This window comes from Copidosoma floridanum, unplaced genomic scaffold, assembly GCF_036245765.1.
Source record: "Copidosoma floridanum isolate Cflo_tuat_1 unplaced genomic scaffold, Cflo_Japanese_pri ptg000030l, whole genome shotgun sequence".
NCBI lineage: Eukaryota > Metazoa > Arthropoda > Insecta > Hymenoptera > Encyrtidae > Copidosoma > Copidosoma floridanum.
Genome location: NW_028321907.1, coordinates 36835714 through 36861533, shown reverse-complemented (window position 1 = coordinate 36861533; position 25820 = coordinate 36835714). Strand labels below are relative to the sequence as shown.

The following is a 25820-nucleotide window of genomic DNA, read 5'->3' as shown; positions in this document are numbered from 1 at the left end:
CCACAAAACAGCAGGTGACCAGATGAAATAAAGAGAAGGCAACATCACAACGGTGACGACATCCAGATGGAAGGCCACGTCAATGGTCAACAATCCGTGACCTTGACTCGAAGTGTAATTGCAAAAGCGGATCCCAAGTTAGGTTTCCCAGGAAATAGGTCTTCCCAGTTTAGTGGGTATTCAGTCTGTATTGCTAAGAACATTGTAGTAGAAAACAAACATTTTCAGGAAGATTGCGAGGCCCATACAGAAAAGGGATTCGTATCCTTTTCTATTGTGCGTACAACAGAAATACAAAAATTTAGACAGTAATAATAGTAGGAATAATAATGATAATAATAGTAGTAATAATAGTAATAGTAATAATAATCATAACAACAATGATAATAATAATAATAATAATAATAATAATAATAATAATAATAATAATAGTAATAAAAACATCAATAATAAAAAATATTGCAATAACTATGGAAATAAAAAGAAGTTTATTGTTGATTGGACAACAACCACATGTTAAAAAATTAAAAGTTTTATTCAGTTTATTCTTTCACTGACTCTTCCGATACTAACGAAGACTGTGCATTACTATTTTCGGAATTTTTTTTCTTATTTCCAGAAACAATGTCATCTATCCTCAAAAGAAGAATCGCTGTTTCGATAGAGGTCTTGTATATTTGAAGCTTCACAGTAACTGGTTCCCAAATACCAAGGTGATTCATGTCAATTAATTTTCCGGACTCTCCATTTATTCCCCATGTTGATGTACCTTCAGCTGCATGTTTAGCACGTAAAGCCGTTAGTGTCCGTATAGTGTTAGCACCACAATTTTGAGCTAATGTTCGAGGAATAATTTCAAGAGCTTGAGCGACGGCTTTATACGGCCATTGTTCTATGCCAGCAAGATTAGCTGATTTTTCAATCAATATCCGAGACAGGGCCAATTCAATTGCTCCACCTCCTGCAAACAAGTAAAACTATCATTACTAAGAACCCATGGAAAAAAATGACAACTACATGGCCCTTGATGGTTAGTCTCTTATTGTGTACAAACATGAAGATTTCTTTAATCAACAACCGTTGCGAGTGAGGTTAAAACGGTTTTCTATTTTTCTTAAAAACTATATTGATGTTGGGTATCACGTTATAATTTACAGGTTTGTTTTATTTCAAGAACAAAATATGTAGTCATGGTTCTAGAGACGTTCTGATATGTTATCCAATAGAATTTTCTCATGTATACACACAATTTTAAAACTTTGTCAACATGTTATAAGTGATGCTTTTAAAGTTGGTAGATTTTTCCGGAATTTTCAGAAATCAGCAATACTTACCAAGCTAAGTCCCTCAAAAGTGAAATTTTTGCTCTTTAGAGCAACTTTAGCTATATTGTTCTTATAAAAACTAATTATAGTCTAAACAAATGATAAATTAAAGAACCAGCAATATTGCCTATTTGTGAATTAAGAAAAAATTGTTTTACTTAAGTATGGCATCTTCATCCTTTAATCACAAAATAAGACTTAAAAATGACAAAAAGAGCCATTGCATTGATTACTCAGCATATCACAAAAAAAATTCAAGTTATCAGCATATCTTCGTAACTCAATATAGTTTGGTACTACAATAGTTAGAACACCATTGGGAGTATAATTATTAATTTGTAAAACCAAAGGTAATCAAGTTTCAATGAAACTTCTTGATTATTATAAGGTATTGGAGATGTACCTATGTATCCATTGACGCAGAGCAATAGGATCTACAATTCTTCTTAACTACACATAAATCTAAAACATAAGCTGTAGCAAATAACTGAATTTTTGACATGTTGAAATAACGTTTTAATCTTCAGAGAGTCACAGAAGTCTTAAATACGTTTATAAAAATATTGAAAGTTCTTACTTTTTTTCAAGATCTACAAATTTAGTGTTCACAACTTTGTGGTATAGTTTTAACTTGATACGGTGATCATCAAGCACCTATTTTTCGAAATTTAGTTATTTAATGATTATGGTTTTCAAGACCGTCAGAATTGTAGTTTGAATATAAGTGTTCGACACAAATTAATTAAATTTCAGTGAGATATGTCTTTTTTCGACTATACACATACCAGTAATAAAAACTTGAGAATGTAGCGAAAATAATAGTTTTTTAATATTCGACAATATTCTGTTCAAGCATTTGAATACGAAACTGTTACTGAAACGAAAAAAAAAAAGAATGTAAAATATACTTTTTTGAGATCTATAACTTCCTTGTTGAAACCGTATGTGTAAGTCTTTGACTTTTCAAGATACAACCAATACAAATTCAATTTTATTTACCACAAGGACATGAAAAAAATACCTTTTTGTGGGTCTATTTAAATGGTCAAAAACTTTATTTTTTTTAGATTCACATTCTTCTAAATTGTGAATGGACCTAAAATATCTATTTAAAAAGTGTTCTTCTCTTTTTTTCTATTCTACAGCTACTCTGACAAACTGTGCGTATAACGGCTCTGCATTGCTGAGTTACTCTTGCGTGTGTAATATATTATCGTTTTTGGTACATATAATACTGCCTCTGCTATTGTGAATCATTAACTTATGCAACACTCAAAAAATCACACGAAAAAAAAAAAAAAACTTATTTTCGTTTTTAAAAGTTGTACTATCTTGAAGCTGGTAACATTTTTCTTTTTAACAAAATTTTCTGGATTTGAAACTGTCAAACTGAGGCATAAAATTGAAGCTAAAAACCGAAATTCAGCCCAATCGGATGTAAAAATGTCGAAATAGTCAATTTACAAGTCTCTTAGAAATAGGCTACTTATTACCAGAAGTACTGATAAATTGAGGAATGGAACACAAATTAAATTTGTTTTTGTAATAATAACTATTTCTTCATTGATTTAAAAAGCGTTTCAAAAGGGAATTTGACGTAGAAAATGATACTGAACTTAATATAAGCATTAGTTGAGTTGTTAAAAATTAATTGAAAATTTTTATCGTGAATAACTTTAAATTTGCTGATTGAAACAATTTTTTAGTAAAATTTTTTTCATCATACTATTAAACAAATTAACATATTAAACAAACAAAATTCTTATTCAAAGAGAACTATTATTAGAAATATCATTAGAAAGAAGATTGTTTGAATAGCCAGCTCCTAGCTTTTGTAGCATGTGGCTTGACTTTGAGCCTAAAAAAAAAAAAAAATTCTGGTGATCCCTTTGGTAGGGATCTCGTAATAACCTCTTCATAAGAACTCGCGAGTAACAGAAAAATTTAACTAAGATTTTTTTTTCTCAAAAACTACAAAACTAGTTTCTCTGATTTTAATACAGTATGTGTAGTGATAAAATGAGTGCCGTATAATCATTTAAAGAAATTCCACATAAAATGAAATATCACAATAAAACCCTTAAAATTTAAATCGTTCGGTGAACTTAAATATCAAATTTTATATTTTTTCTACAATTTTTTTTTTAGATTTGAAATAATAGAATATAGGATATAAAATATATTGAGTTGCGTAACATTATTTTAATTAAAGGTGGTATTAGCTATGAGCTGCATCAACAGCTTTCATTGAGGTTATCATTACTTGAGAAAAATAATCTGGTTTACGTCATTTTCAATTGAATTTGGTTACGTCTATAAACTGCATATATAGATTTTGCTGTGCTCATATAACTTCAGTAAAAACTTTTTCTTTAATTAATACATTAAAAAAACCAGATTCCTGTATATAAGTTGCACAGATTATATACTACAACGACAAAAATACTATGTGAGTTTTAAACTGATGAAACTTTTCTGTAAATAAAATATTCCTCCGTAAAATTGACTGATTATAACTTGATAGTGGATTTCATTGGTGCATAATTATACATTATAGAAATAACGTCTCGCTGTGAAGTAAAATTTTTAAGAATGTGAAAAAAATTCCAAAAAAGGGGATAGCAGTAAAATCATTACTGAAACTTTAGTTTTACTTGCATTTAAAATTTACTTTGAATAATACATGTATTATAAAATCTTTAGGAACAGTCAGTACAACTCTACTATCAGATTTATTAAAATTGAAATAAGCTAGTGAAAAAATCTTAGGGAAAGTTTGTTTTAATTATAGAGTAGAAGAAGATCTTGGAGAAACTAACTTTTAAAAATGAGTTACTGAACACAGCCACGTGAGGAAAAATGCGTTACGAAAACTGTAGCCACACACCCTGCGGCCCAAGCCCTCTACTCTCCTTAATCTCCTCTCTTATAAACTCCCTCCTACTCTGTCTCTCTCTTTCACAGCGCGCGCCACTCTGCTGTCTTATACCGTTCCGTCTCTCTTTCTCTCGCATGTACGCCGCTTGCTCCTTTTCCCTCACGCTGGTACTACACTTAAATATGTATACATATTTTATAGGTATGCTAGCATGTGTGTTTCTATGCTACGACTTAACACTAAACCAATGCGTTTGCTCAAATATATGTACGTGTTGCACGCTCGGTAATTATGTACATATTCAAACGTGTACATTTTTGTAAGAAAACGTGTTTAAAGTATTAAATGTGTATAACACGACAATCTAACCTTTGAAAATAAAAAAAACGCTGTACCTTGAAAGCGAAGCAAAATTGGCTGAAAATAATCATTTTTATGGATTCCCTGCAGGGGAACGACCGAAGGGCTGTCCACTTTGAACATCCCGTAAATTCTCCCGAAAAACTCGAGGTTCTCTTTGCTGCTCTTAAGTTCAAGAGTGGAGGCAATTGACCCCGGGTCAGCGCATTGACGACTGCCTTTCACAGGCATCCATCGTAATCACCTCCCTAGGGTTCCTTCCGAAGAAGCCTACCCAGGACGAAGCCGTTTAATTCCCGGAGGACTTCTTCGAGGCTACCTCTTCACATCCCCGGGGCCGATCCCACCCAGAGGATCAGAACCACCCCTATCAATCCAAGCGCCTTCATTCCCCGGAGGCTACACCCTTCACTACTCCGTCACCGGCTACTATCCCAGAGCCGATAGACGGGCCAAAACCTCTCGTAAGCCGTGTAGTCCAGGTATTACCTCCACTCTAGGATTCTGAAGCATCTCGGCATTGGGACGATCATAGAGGGGAAGCAAAACGACCCGAGTGAGGGTAGAAGGGTTCTAATATATATATATATATATATATATATATATATATATATATATATATATATATATATATATATATATTATAGTGCTTTACGTCCGGCTCCTGTACAGGAGCACTACTGAGGGCACTTAACACTTGGGAGAAGGAAGGGAAGAGGGATGGGAAGGTTTCTTATTACAGGAGGGGGGTAGGAGGAAATTAGAGAATTTTTGCTGCGAGAAGGTCGCCCAAACCCTCCTCGAGGAGCATTGCGTGGTGAAAAAGCACATGTGAAAATTGACAGAGGTACTTGCCCGAAAAAGTCACACTGGCCGGGAATCGAACCGCGGTCTCCCGCGTGCCAACCCACAACCTAGACGACTGAGCCACCGCGCGCTCTATAATGTATATGTATACATAAAAGAGAGAGAGAGATAGATAGGTATGAAAAATTTGTAAAAATAAACAACAAAATTCAAGTTATAAAAAGACATATCTATACATCAATCACCCTGGCGGCTAGACTTTTCAGGTCTTTCAGAATTACTGCATAATCGCCACACACCTACAGCGATCCGGACTTCAACGAGACAAGCAAACCCACCATTCCCACGGCTTTGTATGTGATACCACCATCGTTACTTGGTTTGAAGGGACTTCTTGACTCTTTGCAAAGCGACACTAATCACCTTAAACTCCCCCTCTCAGTTAAAAGCCACCTACCCCAAAAGACTGCTTTTAACACACGTTATCTGAAATCATTTATATTCAGATTTATTGAGAACTTTAGCGTTTAAAGTCCTACGTAATAAGAATAGTAAAAATAATAATAATAATAATAATAATATTAATAATAATAGTAATAATAATTGTTTTTTTTAGTATTTATGGCCCATAACAGGACATGGTTTACGGATTCTTTTTACTATTATTCTTATCTGGCTCAAATACATACATTTCGACACACCACACTTTTATTCTCGAGTCTTGTCCCTGCACCTCTTGCGCTTTTAAGTTATTTGACTACTCAGTAGGTACATAATGACATATCTTTTTACCGTAACTTAGAAACAAACTTGTGTTTTAACTTTCTTTATAAATTTTTTTTTCAACATTCAGTATCATACTTTTTGAAGTGTTTGACGACTTTACAAACGCCTAGTTAGTTCTTCGCATACAATTTGCTCAATTTTTTGCTATTTAATACAAATTTCATACTTATTTATGACGTGATTAATAGTTCTCGATTTATTACCATACAATATACATAATACTTTCTCTACGACTAACCAGTATATATTATTTCTACGTCATCACATTTTATTTTTAAGATAGAACTAATTTTAAAATTATAATTAAACTTATCTTGAAACTTTGAAAACTTACTGTGACTGATGCAACTTTTGGTTATAACTAGCATTTTTAAAACATACTTTTAAGCACGGTTGATTTAAGTCATACATTCTACGTTTAACGTCCCTTATTATATATTTACTTGAACATAAATCAACATTCGTCACTAAAGCACTCATATGTACCAATCGCATCAAGAAAATTTTTCCCTTTCCACGCCATTTAAATCTATCTTTCCCAGTGATTATTTTTTCCTTTTGCATTTTTCTACAAGACCTTTATCATCCAGTAGACTTAATTTTTCCTAAAATTTAGCGCACTCATTCGCCACGCATTACTCAACTTAGTACTTTCAGTTTCTTACAATACTATGCACATCAATAAACATAATTTTAGCTTTGGAATATAGCTACTTTCTGAATCAGCCTCGTCGCCAAAACTTCGGGGTATGCCTTGTAAGATGTTGAAAGCAGAGATACCTCTGAAGTTAATTACACAATAAGTGTGATCTTTTTTACGTAACAGTACTACTACTGCAGCTACCGGTTAGTTTTCCCGTACTCTTTACCCTCTCAAACTTTTTTCAATAGCACAACCAGCAAATTGAATAAATCTCGCATTGGAAATCCCATTTTTTCACGCAAGGACTTTTTTTATACTCAGTGGTACTTCACCAATTCAGTATAGCTGAAAATCGTCGTGCTTTAAAAAATCATAGTTAAATATCGTGAGTTTACAGTAGTAATAAACGCAACAACCTTAACATGATGAGACACACAAAAAAATCAAAAATTTATTAATATGCAAAGAGCTGTGTAGAATTTCATCTATATAAAATCTATGCTATAAATGAAGCATATGTGTAAAACACTTTTTTTATATCAAAATATTAAAACGGTCCGGATCATACCTCTAATTTTTCAGTAGATAAATCATAGTTACATTTCTCGTATTGTACTCGTTTTTCTAAGCAATCGTACATATATTTTTTGTGCTTAATGACAAAAATAGGCATTTCTAAATGGCTTGCTTCTAAGAGGCTGCCACGTAGATTGCAAATCAAATGTCTTGAAAACGGCACGGTAATTCTTCATAAAAATTTAACTACTTGTGTATGGTAATGTTAATACCTTGCATTAAAATATTCAATATTTTTGTAATAAAAACGTATTTGGCATAAACGTCCTCAAAGTTCTTCTGCGACTTTTATCAATAAGCAATCTAAAATATTCATAGCACCCTTTAATTAAAACGTTGTTTTCCCCTGCAGAAAAGCTTTTTCCAAGAAATTTTAAAGTTTCATTTTCATTCCTGATATTTCTTAACCCTCCTTTTTTTAATTAAATAATCGATCTTATCTTCTTTTTCATTTCTCGATTTGTGGTATGCTGCAACTACCTTCTTTTTTTTCCCTACAGGACCTATCCCACCATTTTCTCTTTCATACATTTTACCACTTTACTTAGATTACTTTTTTTACTAATGCCTTGTTCACAACATCCTTAATAACTTAGTACATTTTATCCACTAAATTACTACACCCAGCACTGCTCTCTTTGAATACATCTTTTAACCATCTAAACTTAACTATACCCTTATCTATCCATTTAAACACTCACTTCTTTAATATTTCATAATCTTCTCTTCATACCATTGTTACGATGCCATCCAACTTTCCAATGACCAGATGTAATGGCATGTAGTTCAAGTCTGCCTTACCAATAATTTTTAAATCTCTTACCCACTTTATTATACACACGTTAACCAATAAATAATTCAACCTTTCTTTGAACCTACATAAGTCCATTTCTCCTCCTCGTTACCCTTACAAATTACTATAACTCAACTTGTATTCTCTTACACATCATCATCCGTTTACCAGCATTACTTACTGTTAAATAATTCCTTTTTCTACCTATTTAATTTCCACTGTCCTTCGCCAAAAATCTGCCTGGATCGCCGACTCTTCTTTAAAAATTAATTCTTGCCATTGCTATATAAATTGATACCCATTTATGAAATTTAAAGCCACCTTTAAATCACCAAAGTTGTACATCGACTATGCTTTGACCTAACCATTACCTATTTTCATTTTATATATGACAATATTATTCTTTACACTAATACTGAAACGAATGTTGTCACCAATAACTTATTTTTTAATATCAATTACAAAGCCGCCTTTGGCCTTATCTTTTTTATATACTTTTCTACTCTTGCAGTCAATTATGAGAAATTTATTTGAATGCTTATTTTTGAAATTTTCCTACTTTTTCCTACAGTTTTTTTCCCTATGTTTTACACAAACTAATGCAATAATAATTTTCTATAAAGATACAAAAATTCGTGTCCTTAAAAATATAAGGGCAATCAAAAAAAACAAACTGAACATCATTTACCGACTTATGCCAAGACTGTTTTGATTCACCATTATTTATCTTTCCTTATCACTTATATGTTATTATCCTATGTATGCCACTACATTAACAACTTTTTCACGCTTTTACTAAAACTGATTCGGTCTTTATCTACCAGCTTTTCTTCTTTTTCTCTTCCTATTCCTTCCCCGTATGGGCTACTTGGTCTGTCGATCTTTCGTAGTCCTCACTGTTTCCTGCTGATTTATTTCACCTGGTAATCATCACCTCTGGCTTCGTCGAATTCAGCCACCTGTACCACCTACCGTCTAGATAAAGTATTAGGACTAAATGTGTGTGTGTGTGTGTTGGTATGCCTGTTAAATTCCTCAGTTTTTTAACCTTTAAATATAAGTTGGCACCTCTACACGAGGGAGCCTCCTTAAATGAACTAATACAACTGAAAATTTACTTGAATCCCAAACAATCACCATGCAACGATATCCCTCTCTTCTACCACATAGCCCTAACCCTATACTATTGTTTCAATTGCTCTCTATACTCTTCCTTCTTGGTACGTTTTCTTCCCCAAACAACCTATTGATCACACTTTAAGAATCGTTTAATTTAGCGAGTCAATTCTATAATTTCTTTCTTGCAAGACTTTACATTTTCTTTAAATATTTCTTTCAAAGAATTCCGTTCTTTCTTTCACCGCGTTTCGTTCTTACTTTGTACATTCTATCTCTACTATACACTTTAGTTTACTAATCTCGTGTGAGATCATGTTTCTCCCCCCCCCCTCTCTCTCTCTCTCTCTGACCAGTGATCTCAGCTGTTAGTATTTTACTACCACAATTGTCTACGTATGACCTATTAGTTTTTATTTTTTGTAATATTTGTAATGTTTTCTTTTTACCTTACTTTTCTCTAACAAATTTGTTATATCTTATAACTACTATTATTTATTTCTATTACTTAATTTAATTTAAGTATTTATTCTTTATATTATATATATTTAACTTATAAGCAATTTTATGTATTAGAGCACTACCTGCTCTAACCTATGTTAGTTTGTACCTAGCTCTGGCTATTATGGACCCTGAGTCCTTAGCTGTTTAATAAAAATCTAATCTAATCTAATCTCTCTAGCTAACTCGTGTGACACCTCTATTAGAACCTCACTTAAAACCATACAACTTTAACATTCTGGGTTTTTTCGCACTATACTTTATCAAATTCACAATACTGTCTTTGATCGGTGATTTCCTATCTCCAAAATGTCCATTGTAAATCATCATACTTCACGCCAGCTTTTCATTCGTCCTTGTAATCAATAGACCGATCAACGATTTCCACCTCTTGCTGCTAGTACCGCTTTGGCATATTTTTCATTGTTTTCTATCTGGGCAATCTTTTTTTAGATCTTATCACTCTGCTTTTCTGACATACTCATCCTCACGCATAACGATACAAGTTTGACAACACGCTCTTGCGGCACGCAAAATATCGCTCATTTTACCAACCTCATCTTTAAAATGCTAACCAACTTTTCAAATACACATTATAACTTAAATATATAACTTTCACTCTAGAAACTTAAACATGTAACTTTCACAATGAACGTGAACTGGAAAAAATTGACAATTCTACATGTTTCCCCCCACTCCGCTCAGTTGCCGCAGCAGCGGGACGTGTGTATACATATGTAAGGCGTTTCACGCGAAACGTCCCAGGCCCGCTGCAGGAGCGCTAAAAGTAACTGTATTCAGCTCATTTTCTCGGCCTTATTCCTAACCTAAAAAAATGTTGCAAATATCATTTCGGATGTATTTTTCAATTTTTCAGTTAGCTTTCCGATGATATGGTTACTTTTCCGAAAAAATTTCATTTTCACTGAAAAAAAACATAAAATATGCTATATCTCAAAAAAGACATTTTTAATATTTTTTTTGATAGGCTAGATGGAAAGCTGAAGTTTTTTTACATTGAAAAAGTTTTTGAACAGTATTCTCTTACTGAAAAATTTGAGTAAAACAATACCAAAGAAAAGACGTTCGACCGTCTGATCGCGCGCCAAAGGCCGGCGCCACGCCGCGCTCCGCCTAAGTCAACTAATATTATTAGTTTTGTAACATTTGATGATTTATTCAACAATGAAGTATGCTTATACGTTATTACTTAATATGGTATTGTATAATCAAAATAAAATCTTTGATTTTTTATATAATTTTCAGGTAGAATTAAAAGAACCGTCTGAACATAAAGCGTATTTTAGTTCTAAATTCATCATAATTATCTTGCATATTTTAATTTATTTATGTAATAAGCAATCACTTTTTATTAATCAACTAAAAAAAGATCTTAAAAGTGGAGAATTTATTGTTACTTGTGATTTTTCAGAAAATTATGCGTTTTTTATACAAAACTCACCCAATCTTTTCATTGGAACAATAACCAAGCTTCTATTTTTACAGTTTTAATTTAATATAAAGAAAAAGATGAGCTTTAACACATAAGTATTGCTGTTATTTCCGATAACCTAAATCATGATATAATTGCTGTATATGAGTATCAATAAGTTATAATAAAGTATCGAAATCCAAGTTTGTAATAAAGAAAATTTTTTACATAACTGATGGGGCCTGTCAACATTCCAAAAATAAGAGCAATTTTAGAAACATATTTTTCCCCAAAAAAGATTTTAAAATTGATAGTGAAGGGCATTTTTTTCCTACTGCTCATGGAAAGGGAGCGTGTGATGGTATGAAAGCCAACTTGAAGAGAGGTGCAAGACTTCAAGTTTCCTCAAATAACCGAATTTTAACAGCAGAAAACTTGTACGATTAGGCAAAAAATTATTGCAAGGAAACAAAAGTTTTTTATTTAAATAAAGAGTCGTATGAAAATATAAAATTTAGCTCAAATCTCGATTTGATGAAGCAAAATTAATACCAGGTACTTTGCAATTCCATGCTGTCATTCCAATCGATGATAAAACATTTAAATTAAAAAAAAAATCTGAGCTCAGAGTATGAACTTTTTCCAAAAAAAATAATAAAACTAAAAAGCCTACATTTCGAACTTCATTTTAAACTTAAAATAATAGATAATATTTGTTTAGAAAGTATCTCTAAATTAATAATATTTATAGTTAACTTGAGCGCGGCGCAGCGTCGCACCGGGCCTCAGCGCGCGTTCAGACGGCCGAACGTCCACTCTTTGGTATTGTTTTACTCAAATTTTTTAGTGAGAGCACACTGTGCAAAAAAACGTTTTCAATGTAAAAAACCTCAGCTTTATATCTAGCCTATCAAAAAAAATATTAAAAATGCCTTTTTCGAGATATAGCATGTTTTTTTTTTTTTTAGTGGAAATTAATTTTTTTTGCAAAACTAACCATACCATTGGAAAGCTGACTAAAAAATACATCAAAAATGCTATTTGCAACATTTTTTTAGCATAGGAATAAGGCCGAGAAAATGAGCTGAAAACAGTGACTTTTAGCGCTCGCGCGGCGGGCGTGGATCGTTTCGCGTGAAAAACCCCATATATCTGTTGAGCTGCTGCTACTGTGCTGCTACTCTATTCGGAGTCGGTCGTACGAGCTCGGAAGCAGTCGAGTTTTGCCGTTTCGAAGGCCTCTCTGATCTTTCGTTAACTTCGTAAAAGTACAATGTCATAATATACTGATACCTATGCATCCGAGCAGAAATAAAAATTGGTTGCCTCTCTAGTTCGCGAGGCCCTACTTAGTCAGCCTACTGAAGGCACTCGTAAACGCGGTAGAGGGCGTGCGTGAGGTACACATGAGTAGGCAGCCTACATAACCTACTTTTATCTTACCTTACTAATTGTATATATGGTAACATGAGCCATAGTTGCAGTATTAATTGTAGCATAAAATTATATGTAGGTCCACAAACTATAAGTGCTTATATTTAGTCATATTTAAATAATTGATAAGTATTTCTATAAACATGAGACTGATCAAATCAGTCAACATTAAATTTGTTGTCAATTAAACAAAGTTTCTCGAAGTACTGGTTCTAGAATCAACTGTTAATGCTTCAAAAAATTGCGATAAAAACTGTTCAAAAACCATTCTTGGATTATGAAATTTTTATATGCAACAGTTTGTACACATTAACTTAGCTGTCTGCTATCAAGTAAAGTTCATCTGTCATTCAATTGAGTCAATATACTTTTGTATAAAAAACTGTGGGCAGTTCATTTGTATTTTCCTATTTAAAAAAAACGATGGGTCACGTGCTGAAACCTGTTTATTCGTCGCGTGATTGGCTGAGACTGAGCAAGCACGGGTAGATTTGAAAATGAGATTTAGAAAAATCAGTGAAGTCATTGTAATTTGTAAGTTGATAAATATTACAATGTTACCTGTTACGACAAAGATATAATTATTGTATTTTTCTTAAAAAATATAGAAAATAAATGTTTGATTAAATTTTGGGGGTTGGCGCGCGAAGCACGCAGGGAGCGCAGCCCCCTAGTATTACTTAAAAGTACTTTAGAGTTAACTTACACAAATCATATATACATATTTTTAATTTGCAATTCTCAGTGAGTGACATTTTTAAGGTTACATTTACATCTTCATTTACATCCAAATTGATTCATGAAGCCATTAAATATATTTCGTTCAAAATGAAGCATAACTTTTTTTTAATTATAATACAATGTATTTTTTTATATGGACAGATATATACTTATTGAGTTTACGTCAATTAAGGCAGCCTACTCAGGGCCTACCAAACACCCTCTGGCGCGTTTAACGTATGTCTTCAGTAGGCTCAAGAGGCAGCACAAGTATATACAATTTATAAATTCGTTATGTAGATTTCTCATCATATTATTCATTTTATTTCAGACCATAATCCTTTCTTACATGTGTATACGCGCACACGCACACACTCCCACACCCACACAAACCCACACACGTACATATATAAAGCTGCTTTATATTTGTGGCTACGAAACGTTATCTGACATCAATGCTTCCAGTAAAGTAAGCGGGCACACTCATATACAGATCAGAACTACGTTGGTTGAACTGATTTTTTTGAAGACAATCCCATCAGACGATTAGAATGGCTCAAAATTGAACTAAAGCACGTGCAGACGTCACTGAAGAGGACTTCAGAAAATAGTTTGCAAATGTTTAAGAGTTTTCGCAAAAAAAAAAAAAAAATTGTTTTCTTCAAAACCTTCCTAAAGATATTACTACGATGGAACAAATATAGCGTTTCGCGCGAAAGCAAAAAAGTTATTACTATGGTAAGATCGAAGGCAGAGTAAAAAAAATTTATTGTTGACAAGAAAGAATGTTTCACCACAATTTTTATGAACAACGCTGAGGGAACGCGTGCTTCACCTATGGTGGTGTACAAATATAGAGACAAAATACTAATAAAATTTCTGTAAAACTGTCTCTCTAGTTGGAAACTGTGTAACTCAGACAGTGGTTGAAAGACTGCAGAAACTTTTTAGGCAGACATCGTAAATTTATTTTCCAAACGGTTAATAAAAAACATTATTGATTTCCCAGCTACAATTTATCTGGATAAACTTTCATTCAAGTCGATATCATGTTTTGTCAGCAGCATTACATAGAGATTATTAACGTATCTCCTAACTCAGCGCACATTTCTCAATAGATGGATACAGGATTTTTTGTTCTTACTAAAGCAAACTGGAAAAAGACTGCAAGTAAATGGAAGATAGATAAGTATAGAAGCAGTTTGAAAAAAACGTTTTGTCTTGATGCAATAAAGAAAACTCTATGAAATATCAGAAATGGATCTGCTATAGTAAAATGAAATTTGAATTAAAAAGATTGCTTCCTTTTAATCCAAATGTGCTCAATTACGACATTTGAAGAGGTGAACAAAGCAAGGAGAAATTCCAGGTACAGTATAGTAATTTTAATTAATTTAAAAAATCGTTTTGTGATCTAAATTGACTTGACAATTTCAAAATGCAGAACGAAGTCATGAAGTATCGATGGAGAATATCAAAAACTATTTTAGTATCGGTCAAAGATTTAAAAAACTAGAAAGTGAAATTTCACACATTCAAGAACAAGAAAAAAAAATATAACCAGATGTTTTTATGATAGTTATGAGTATACAAAATTTTATACCCAAATTTCAAATAAATAGTTTTCACTGATGTAATTGAAGTTAATCCAGAAACAAAAATTGATAATAATACCTGTAATAATATACAACTTATTGACCATCTAGAAATAGTACCAGAATTACAATTATTAGTCGAGAACACGTATATTTTAGATGGACCTATTAGCTGTTTTCAACTAAATAACATTGAAATTGATTTTATTACAACTCTCCGTGAAAATTGCAATGCAGTTTACTCAAATCACTCTGTAAATAGGATTATAGTAACTTATCTTCCTTAAAATTCTTGAAAAAGTTTGTAGCTGTTTTCAGTTGTTAAAAAACAGGATAAATTTCCTTAATTTCAAGACGCAGTTCAAGTTTTTGAAATAAAATTCGTGTGCCTTAGTGCGAGCAAACTAGATGAAAACTACCCCTATTTGATAAAAATTCGGACTGGGCCAAAAACAATTTTTTGTATGGATCTCGAGCTCAATAACAAACGTAATCACTTACAGACAAAAAAAATGTCAGCAAAAGGTCCGACAAAAATGGTTATAATGGCAAAATCAGGATTTTAGCTGCTATCGAAAAAGCTAAAATTTGGCCAAAAAAAAGTTGTGCATAAAAAAGATGCGCAATTTTAAGACGAACAAAATGAGCCCTAGTAAACCCAAATCGGCTTTACCGTGTTTTCGCAAATTACCAAAAAGTGTCAATTTCACCCTGTTTTTCGATATTCCATATCTGGCATTCTAATTCATATTTTTATTTTAAATTTCAACAGAACATTAGTTTTGTGGTTCTTAACAAACCTACAAAATTTCAAGACGGTTGTATATTTTTTTGGCCCATTTTGGATTTCTCAGTCATAAATCTAGCTTGCTAGCAGTACCTGGTGAAATAAGAGATTTAAGTTCAGAATATGAAGGTGAAAATAATTAGGGTGTAGGCAAATATAATTCTATAGATAGTGCAAACGAACAACATTCAGATTCTTCTTTACATTTTGCATCAAGTTTATATCGCTTTCAAGTTTGTTCATCATAGTTAGAATTTTAAAAACTGTATCCCCGGTTTTGATGATTTTAGTAAGAAATCTTACTTGTATATAAAGCGAAGTCGCTAAAATAGTTGTAATCGCTAACCGCGAAAACTACTCAACCAATCTGGCTGAAATTTCGCAAACTGATTATTGACACTTCCTAGATAGTTTTAGTTTAGTTTTCATCTTGAAAAATTTAATAACAATAGCAATAAATAAGCTTAAAGTTTTGTAAAAATACGCCAGCTTTTCATTTTAGTTCAGTAGGATGCACTACGTGGTGTCGACATAAAATCGAAGCTACCTGCAACAGAATAAAATAAATGTGGTTATAATAGGCTAGAGCGTCTGGAAAAACTCTGCAGTCATCTACCGGCAGTACATCAGACTGCATCGAGAATGTAAATGTTAGTGGTGCAGCTAAGTATATCCTGGTTACCGATTACGCTCTTCTCCAATGGGCAAGTGACCTAGGTCTACTTCCACCCTGAAACTTCAGGATTGACGAGTGCCAAAAATTTTGTAACTGATAACGTCTCCGGCGGAATACCAGGATATGTGTCTAGCCAGAGCACAACCTGCTCTAACTATTTAGAGTTATGTGGCCATTCCATCATCCGGCCTGGTGCCGTTAGAGAATTTTTTACTACAAATACAAGCCAGCAAAGACAGCCCTAAGAAGCACGGGAAGCTATAACGGCTTCCTTCTAGACCCACTTTCCCAACTAACGATGAGCGGTTGGTTATCCAGGGAACGATTCGAAAACGAGATATTCTTTGGTCATCATCGTACCTTCCTGCATCACGATCTCCGTACACAGAGACTTCGAGATAAAGAGTCAAGCTGACTGCAGCCGGCTCTTTATCATCAAGAATAATAATAAGGAGAGCTGAAAGTTTCACCACTGGCCCTTTTAAGGGCCATTATAAGTATTTATGTTCCCAACTTAACCATTAATCTCATTAGTTTTTTCAAGGGCCACCTAAATTTAAGCTACCTTGCCAACAAATACATTTTTACTATCTTTTCTGGAAACGGTTCGTCGACTAAAAGACTATGTTAACTAAAGACGGCCACTATTAAACCAAGTCAGTCTTTCACTGGCAGACGTCATGAGCAGAGTTGTTCGTCGCAAGGCTAGGAACCCCGGTGACCGACCACCCTGTATTACCCTCTCGACTCTAAAGCATTCAACCAGGAATCACCGATCCTCTCCAACGTCTGCGCTGGGCAAACTTAACAGCTATGAAGGAAAAAAAAACTTGAGCCAACAGGGCAGTCTCCAACGGTCGAGAATCACGAACCAATTTCTCCACCTTAGATTACAAAAATAACTGAGTCTGCAAAAAATAGAAGATGCTTTAGACACCAACGTTTCAACGTTATACTAGGAGATATTGGGAAAGATCTCCACAACTAGCTCCAAAGCTTCGGACTTTGTTATTTTTCTTCTGAACAGTCTGGGGCTTCATCAGCAGGCCAGAGAAGATCACCTTAAGGTATCCAGACAGTCACGGTTGCTGGAAGCTTCAGTCAAGAAAGAGTTTACTTAAGAAGCTTTCCGGTCCTTTTTAGGGCCATCGGACGTCGAACTACCTTGCCAACAAATATATTAGAACCTAATAAAGTTGACAAAGAACAGCCTTTAGGGTTCATAAAAGTCTTAACCATGTCATAAGTCGCAAGAGGGCGAATTTGAAAGAAAACTTTAAATGCATCCAACGAATACAATTTTGGGAGTCATAAAACTGACGCAGAATATTTATCGAGATTGAAATATTAGCGTCAAAATTGACAAATAAAGAATCCGTTGCGTAAGAGATCAGCTTTTCATTGTACCCTTACAGTAATCTTTTAAAATTTTCAGTTTTTTAAATAGGTAGAGTATGTATTTGTATTTTTGTGACGATAAAAAATGTAGAGATTAAGTTCCAGGACTTTGTTGATGTGGTATTAAAGTTGGGAGGTAAGAGAAAAATTTTTTTTTAATTACATATGTTTTTCGAGTTTTAAATTTTTATAGCTTTAAAAAACAGCTCTTTTTGTAGATTATACGGGAGAAACTGCAAATCATCATCCGCTTAGGACCAACGATTATTTTATGGCATAAGGAACGCACGGTACTTTTTAACATAACTAAATGTTTTTCACTTTTTACAGTTTATTATTCGAACCCGTAAACTGTATGTATTCCAAACAAATATGTTCTTAATAAGAAGATTATTGTACTCAGAAGTGTCAGATATAGATGTAAAATTTTTAACTGAAAACGTTTTACGTTACATGTTAACACACTACAGTGTTCCATTTAGTTAGTTTCGAGCGAAGCTGAGACGGGGGCGGGGAGGGGGCGCTAGTTCATTAAAATAAAGCACGAGAGTCACTGACATTCGCGAATAAAAGTGCCCCTTTTTTATCAACACAAAGACAATGTTTTTCAAAACGGAATCAATCAAAAAATTTTAAATCACAAAAAGTGATTTATCGAGTTTGATAAAGAAATTTTACAAGGTTCATTCTTAATGTTAATTATATTATAGTTCTCCTCAAGCTGATGGGGTCTTAGATTGTTTATTACTACCAACTTATTATTAGCCCAATAAAAAGGGAAAAAAAAATTTTTTAATCTGAAAAACTTCAAAATCTTGTAAACAGAACATCCAAAAACAGAACGAGTATTGGGATGTATGCCTAAAGAAACAACAAGAAATGAAACAAAATTAAAGGAAAAGTAAAAATAGCAGTTGTGCAAGGAAAAATAAAGAAACTTGAAGCTGAATAGAAGAAATACATAAAAGAAGCTGCAAAAGCAAGAGACGATAAGCTAAGGCAGTTGGCAGTTGTAGAAGTGAAAACTGAACCAAAGTAATTTTAATCTGCTTTTTCAACTTGAACAAATTTAAAAAGAAACTATAGCATATTTGATGGTTAGTAATGATTTAGTCAAGCTTTTTACATCAGTAAAACTGTTGTTACTAATAATTTATCAGACATATAATTTAACGTCTTAAAAAATAAATTTGTAATAAACATAATTTGTATTTCATTATTGTTCGGTACCATTCGAATGATACTTTTTCGTGTGGTCCATAATACGGTCATACATCGTAAGCCAGGTAGAAAAACTTGAAAAGAAGACTTATAATAGGTACAAATAAAAGACTTTAATACTTTGACAGGTTAAAAATTTAGAAAAGTTGTTTTGTATTTTTTTATTTGTTGTTACTTCATTAAATTTAAGCTTTCTAAATGACATCGAAAACGTGCATCAAAAATTAACTTTTTTTTGCGATGGTAAATAATTTTTATTCTTATGAGAAAAAATCGAGTCATCAATGAAGTGGCCCATAATAGATACTTTTACCCTATGTAAAAATTTATATGTTAAATGTGAGTAAAAATTTCGACGTCGAATATATACTACCTAAAATAAATTATCTAACAGTTCGCTAAATTATAGATGATTTATATTAAAAAGTAGTTAAGTAGCTAAGTAACAGAAAAAATTCGATCAATACTTCGAAACACGATTTAAGCTAACAAAGAAAATTTATCATCATATTACACAAAATCAGTAGAACATGTAGCCCATATTGGCAAGGTGCATGTCATGCAGCGCCACTCTTGGTGTCAAAATCATGCAACCGCGGGTACCCACATTATACGTCAACAGCATACACCGATGCACACTTTTAGTAATAGTTAATTAATTAGTAAAAAATTAGTATATTCATTTATCTGATAATGGATGTTATCATAAAAACAGGCTTTAGGAATATCACATACTTGATTTGTTTTAACTCTGAAGCCTTGAAAAAAGGTAAACAGTTGGTTGAAAGTAGTCATGTGTACGATGTTACAGAATTTCAAAGTGATGGAGTTAATAATTTGATCAGTGCCGTCACAATAAGGCAGACCTCGGTTACTTCAGCTCCATACAAAGTTAACCTGCATGTACGTTTTATTCAGATTATTTTGAAAATTGTCTAAGTTGTAATGCACATGAAAATTACCTTTATTAACAGTTGGATAATCATCGAAATTTATGTAATTTTACTTCATCTGTCTTTGCACTACTGTTACACAGAACAACACAGCACTTTCTTACACCCACATTTCATAAAAGTTTAAATAACAAAAATCACAATGATCATGTCTTATTTCGCGTATTTATCATTCTTTTTGCCGTCTGCTTCTGAGAGTGTGCTCTGGATCAAAAACTAACGAGGCTTCATTAATATATTGTTACATTTTAACATTTTATAACCGTTTTTGGCACAACATAGTTCATTTTCTTACATTTGTGTAACTTCAATTCAATAGCATTGATCCTATTTATGCATACGTGATGATAACATCTGTAAATTTGATGAAATACTGTCATTCTTTTCTTAATTAAGCAAAAATGACAGTAATTTGGTACCCCAGGTTTCCTGTTTTCGCCACTACGCACGCTGGCGTCAACTTATCTATCCCCTCTAATCACTTGCACCTGACCAATAAGTCCACTAGTTAAAGCATATGGGGTAGGGTGGAGAAATCGGAGCATTTCTTAATATCTTTTTGTAAATTTATCCAGATGTAAAAAACAAAATATTTTTGAAAAGTCCTGAACCTACTACGTTTTTTCCACATTCAAGTACACTAACAAAAAAATCATATTTTTCGAATAAGGTATGTTTACTTCTGACGTCATCATGCAAAATGGCGAGAGCTGGAGGACAAAGTTTGAATTCACACAATAAGTTTAATCGTGACTGCAAAATTTATTGAGATATTCTAGTTACTCGATTTGATTACAAAAACTTCTTTTCACGAGCTATCGAATGGGTATCAGATATACGGAATTTTTTCATCTTAAATAAGTGAAATCGATTATTAAAGTTGTTACGGGCAAAAAGTGAAAGCGGAAGACATTTTTTTAAAACCCTTTACAAGCATCTGATCGCACCCGTTTTGAAATATAGCAGCAATTGATATTTAATTAATAATTACAAATTTTTACTGCACGACATAACATCACATAAATAGCCTAAAACTCAGCTCAACTGAAAAATGTGGATTGTTTGGTTAGAGTGTGAGTTACTCCTATACCTATATATACAGTCTAATACCCACACGACAGCTCGTGAAAAGGAGAAGTTTTCGTAATCAAATCGAGTAACTGGAATATCTTAATAAATTTTATAGTCACGATTGAACTTACTGTGTGAATTTAAACTTTATACCTCAGCTCTCACCATTTTGCATGATGACGTCAGAAGTGAAAATACCTTACAAAATTAAGTCAAAGTGTGCTGTCACCTTGTAATAGAAAAGAATGGTTTTTATATCCGTTTCATCCCATGAAAAATATTTTTAAAAATCCAACAACTTCAATTTTGATATGTGAAATAAAAAAACAATATATTAGCTTCATGTTCATAAAAAATTATAATAGAAATTTCAACAAATTTTTTTAGAACTGATAATTGAAAAAAAAAAGGGCAATCGGAGCGGTTTCATAACGTTTGTTTTGTCTGCTCAAACCTTAGAAAAAGAAATGTAGCCGTGATGAAACACAACTTGTTTTTTACTTATAAAAATTGCGTCGATATTGTTTATTTACTAAATTGTTTGTAATTCAGTAACCATAAAAGTAATGTGATTTTTTATCTCAGATAGTTAAAAAAAAAAAATTAATAAATAAAAATAAACTATAAAATTGCTCTGAATGCCCCACGCAAGCTGCTCGATTGCCCTCCTTTTTTCAACCTGGCAGTCACGTCAGTATTAAGTTTAAAAAAATATTTTTAATTGCAGGTGGAAGAATAAAATAATTCTTTATGTGTTCGTAAGTTATTTATACATTATTTATTTTTTTTTTTTAGTATCACAAATAAAGTATACTTCCAGTAATAGTGTTTAAAAGATGAGGCTGTGAAAAAGTGCACCGATTGCTCTACCCTACCATGATAATTAAACTTTTGTTGTTGACGAGAAAATTGTTTGTCCAACCAAGGGGTCACCTTCAATTCTTATGAAACAAATTATGAAAACTAATTAATTTTTTTTCTACATTTCGGCTTGTAACTCCTTTCCTTTTGGTCAGATTGAAAAAAGTATGAAAGCATAGTTGTATGTAATAAAATAAACTATCGATTAAGGTCTTTTAGTGCAATTTTATTTTTCAAGAAAGCTCTAAGTTTTCTGTTATTAATTGCAAATTATGTTAAATGCAATGTTGTGTTGTAAAAAGCACTGAATTTCTTGTTATTAAACTCAATATTCATGTTACTGAAGTATTTTTATCAAACAATAAAAATTATTAAAAATTTGAAATTAAGTACATATTATAAGTTTCTTGAGCCATGCACGAGCTTTTTTGAATATTTCAAAAAATGATGTCACGATTCAATTATTAATTGATACATTTATTTATCCGTACTGACGGTGCAGCCGATTCCAAAGAAGCTGGCCAAAAGTAAAAAAAAAAGTATCTAGTGAGGAACTTTTTTATCTATTAAGCTGGATTTAGTATACCTGTAAGGGTCAGGAATTACTCATGAATTCGTTCATTTCTGATTTCCTGCCCCATAGTAGTTGAAGTTCTACTTTTATTTAAGCAAGGTTGATAGTACTGTTATGTTACTGAACGGAGTATCTGTTCAAAGTGGTATATAAGTTGTCATCTAAAAATAATTTTAATCGAATGGAATAGAGTCAACTTCTAAAAGTAAATACACTAACGAAAAATTGGGGAGGCCAAGCAACAGATGCATATGTGCATATATCAGTTAGCACAGAAAAAGTGACTTATATAAATGTATAATAGGTTAAGGTTTCGTAAACTCACGGGTTAATCTTTGACTGAATCTGAGAGCATTGAAATATTTTGATACTATTTCATCAATATGAACGATTAAGATCTAGAAGGAGTCAAGAGTAACACCCAGATCGGACAGCGTTACTACTATTTTAATGGGTGTACCATTAGTAATCGAAAGGATTTTTCACTTCCCATGATGGATGGTGAAACCACTATCATAGCACTAGCGAACCATAACATTAAGATGAGGTTGCACAATAGAGGTGTCTGTTATGTTTATTTTACTAAATACGTGAAAATAATAATAAGTCAAGGTGTGATCCTTATGGTACAACAGAAAAGACAATAAACTCGTTATAAATAGACCCTGAGAGTGCGACCCTTAACGCTCATTAAGCGTAGGTGTAAACATTTGCTGAAGATCAAGAATATGAAGTGTATGAAGAAAACGAGTGGCAGCGAGGCGACGATTTGGTGTAATCTCTAATCTTTAATTGTAATGAGTAATTCGTCCAGGAGACGTGAGCTAAATTGAAGTCGCCAAGTATAATAAATTTGCAAGATTAATTAATGCTATAGATTTTCTTAATCAAGTCACAAAACTCAATGTAGACTGAAGATGGAGATGTGAATAATACGTAGGCAGCAACCAGGATGTAACAAAAACAGGCTAGCTTGATCTTTATAATGATTCATTCAATGTTGGAGTTGGTGCTATCAATAAACGCATTATCAGAATAGGTTCACCACCACCACGCCTGCCAGACAATTCCGCTACTTGTCTATCTGGAAGTTTAGAGTTAAGGGTATGTTATTTTAACCAGGTTTTAGTAAATACTGAGATACATTTAGTGGATAATTATGTCCGAAACTATTGTAAGAAAAGGTAACGTAAAAAGTAAAGAAAGTTTATAGTAGAGCTATTGCACAATCTGATAGTAAATATAGGTTTTACGTATAGAGTTTACTTCGTTATGAACGAAAAGGCTGATGCAATTTATCATCAATTATCATGAGAGTGGCTAAGAAAGAGTGAAGGGGGTAAATTTTTATGACATTATTTAAAGAAAAAAAAACCAATTCCAACTAATTGCTTCTCATAAATGTTGTAAATAAATTATTTTTGTGAACGATTGTTAAATAATTTTTGAAGTTTAAGAGACAAAAAATTTTTTCTGTTTCACAAGTAGTTTGCTGTTATTTTTTATTATGATAAATGTTTACACGTTAATGCATAAAAAATTTGTCAATAATGAGTTCTTAGACATTAACATTTAACAGCTATAGGTAAGTCATGAATTGCATGCATTAAGGTGGTTTTAACGGTAAGACAAGGACGCGACTATTATGAAAAACTTAGCTTATACTAAACTTAATTTGATTTAATGGATCCTAGGTAAAGTATAACCAAAAAAATCAAGGAAATACTTTCGGGTGTTCTAGTTTCCTGTAAACTTTTGTTAAGGTTATAAATATATTTCGTTTAGTCATAAAAAATTTTGTCCTAAAAGTAAAATCTCCAAAATCTTTCAACAAAAGTGCGCTTAAAACTTTCAAAAACTTAAAATTTTCCATTTTTTTAACGTTTTTCAGAAATGCGTATTAATTTGTAAACTTGTGCATAATGTGCAACAGAAAACAATTGACAAGCAATTCAGTGGAACAACTTCTTGCCACTTGCACGAAATAGCATAAAGTTTTTGTTATATTTTTATTTTCTTACGGTCAATTCTAAGTTATCTTTTAAAGAAATATTTGTTTTCTTTTCCCGTTTATATACATGTATATTTTTTATAAACATGGTAAATCACGATTTGAAGATACTATACAATACGTGTCCTTTTCCTATATTTCACATGTTAAATACTAAGCTCTGAAGTAAGCTCTAAGTGCGGTCGAAAAATGTAAAAAATTCAGATGTACTTGTAGCAACATCAGAAATATCTCATAAAATTTTTATAGCAGTGGATCGAAAGTTCAACCACAGTAACCCCCTGAATGTACTTACGGACACACTTAGAAGAAGCAAATGGGAAAAACTTGTTCGTTTCATGATTTATTTAATACACTGTTTGAAAAATAAGTATCTCATAAAAATTTTTTCAAGTCGTTAAATCTAACAATTATTGAAAAATTGTAAAAAACGCTTATGAGTTTATAATATTGTTGAGGAGCACTGTACGCATAACACATTTGTTTTAAAATATTGATTTTAAATTTGAAAAAGAAAATTTTTTTACTTAAAACATTAAAGATTTTCGTAGACTTGAAAAAATACCGTCGGAATTGTGGGTCCAACTTTATTTTTACATTTTGTGTTGGCGAATGACTTTTTTAATCAACAATTGAATTGTGGCATAATTTTTTTAATAAATAAAAAAAGCTTGTGCATGGTTAAAGATGTTATGGATACTTGATTTTTTATGATAATGATTTTTATCAATTAACAATAACAAATAAATAAACATAGATTTTAACAACAGGAAATTTCACACGTTTATGCAACATAACATTGCAAAAATAAATTTCTTAGTACTCAGAAAGACCAAAATCAATAGTCAATTTTATCACAAACAATTTTGTTCTTATACTTTTTAATAGGAAATGAGTGACAAGCTAAAATATAAAAAAAATTCAATTAGTTTCTAGAATGTGTTTAATAACAATTGAAGCCAACGCCTTGATTGGATAAAACTATTTTTTTTAAAACTTAGATTATCCTCATTAAACTTACCCTTCAACAAAAATAAAAGGTTAGGTAGTTAGATGTATTTAATTAATATTTTTCCAGATTTCTGAAGCTTTTTTAACACGGAAATAAAATATATTTATAAAACGTTGGCTTTGAAAAGTTCTGAGATTAAAATTTATAAACAGTCAAGTTTTTTTTCCGTTTTTTGGTGCAGCTTACTTTTTTTTTGACACTTGTAGTATTTTATTATTTTGCACTCGTACATTAACAGCATTGAACTAATTAATATTGACTAGTACAAATGCAAACCTCACATCAAATAC

The 25820-nt window shown here is 32.3% G+C and overlaps 1 protein-coding gene across 1 annotated transcript in view; it reads right to left on the bottom strand.

Annotated features, from left to right (window-relative positions):
• Positions 1-472: 472 nt before the first annotated feature.
• The window catches only part of CCT3 (chaperonin containing TCP1 subunit 3), a 135717-nt gene continuing 110369 nt past the window's right edge, over positions 473-25820 (bottom strand). Inside the window, exon 5 of the mRNA XM_023392549.2 lies at positions 473-961. Within this exon, the coding sequence (XP_023248317.1) occupies positions 543-961 (419 nt within the window). The 3' untranslated portion in view covers positions 473-542. The remainder of the gene's footprint in view (positions 962-25820) is intronic.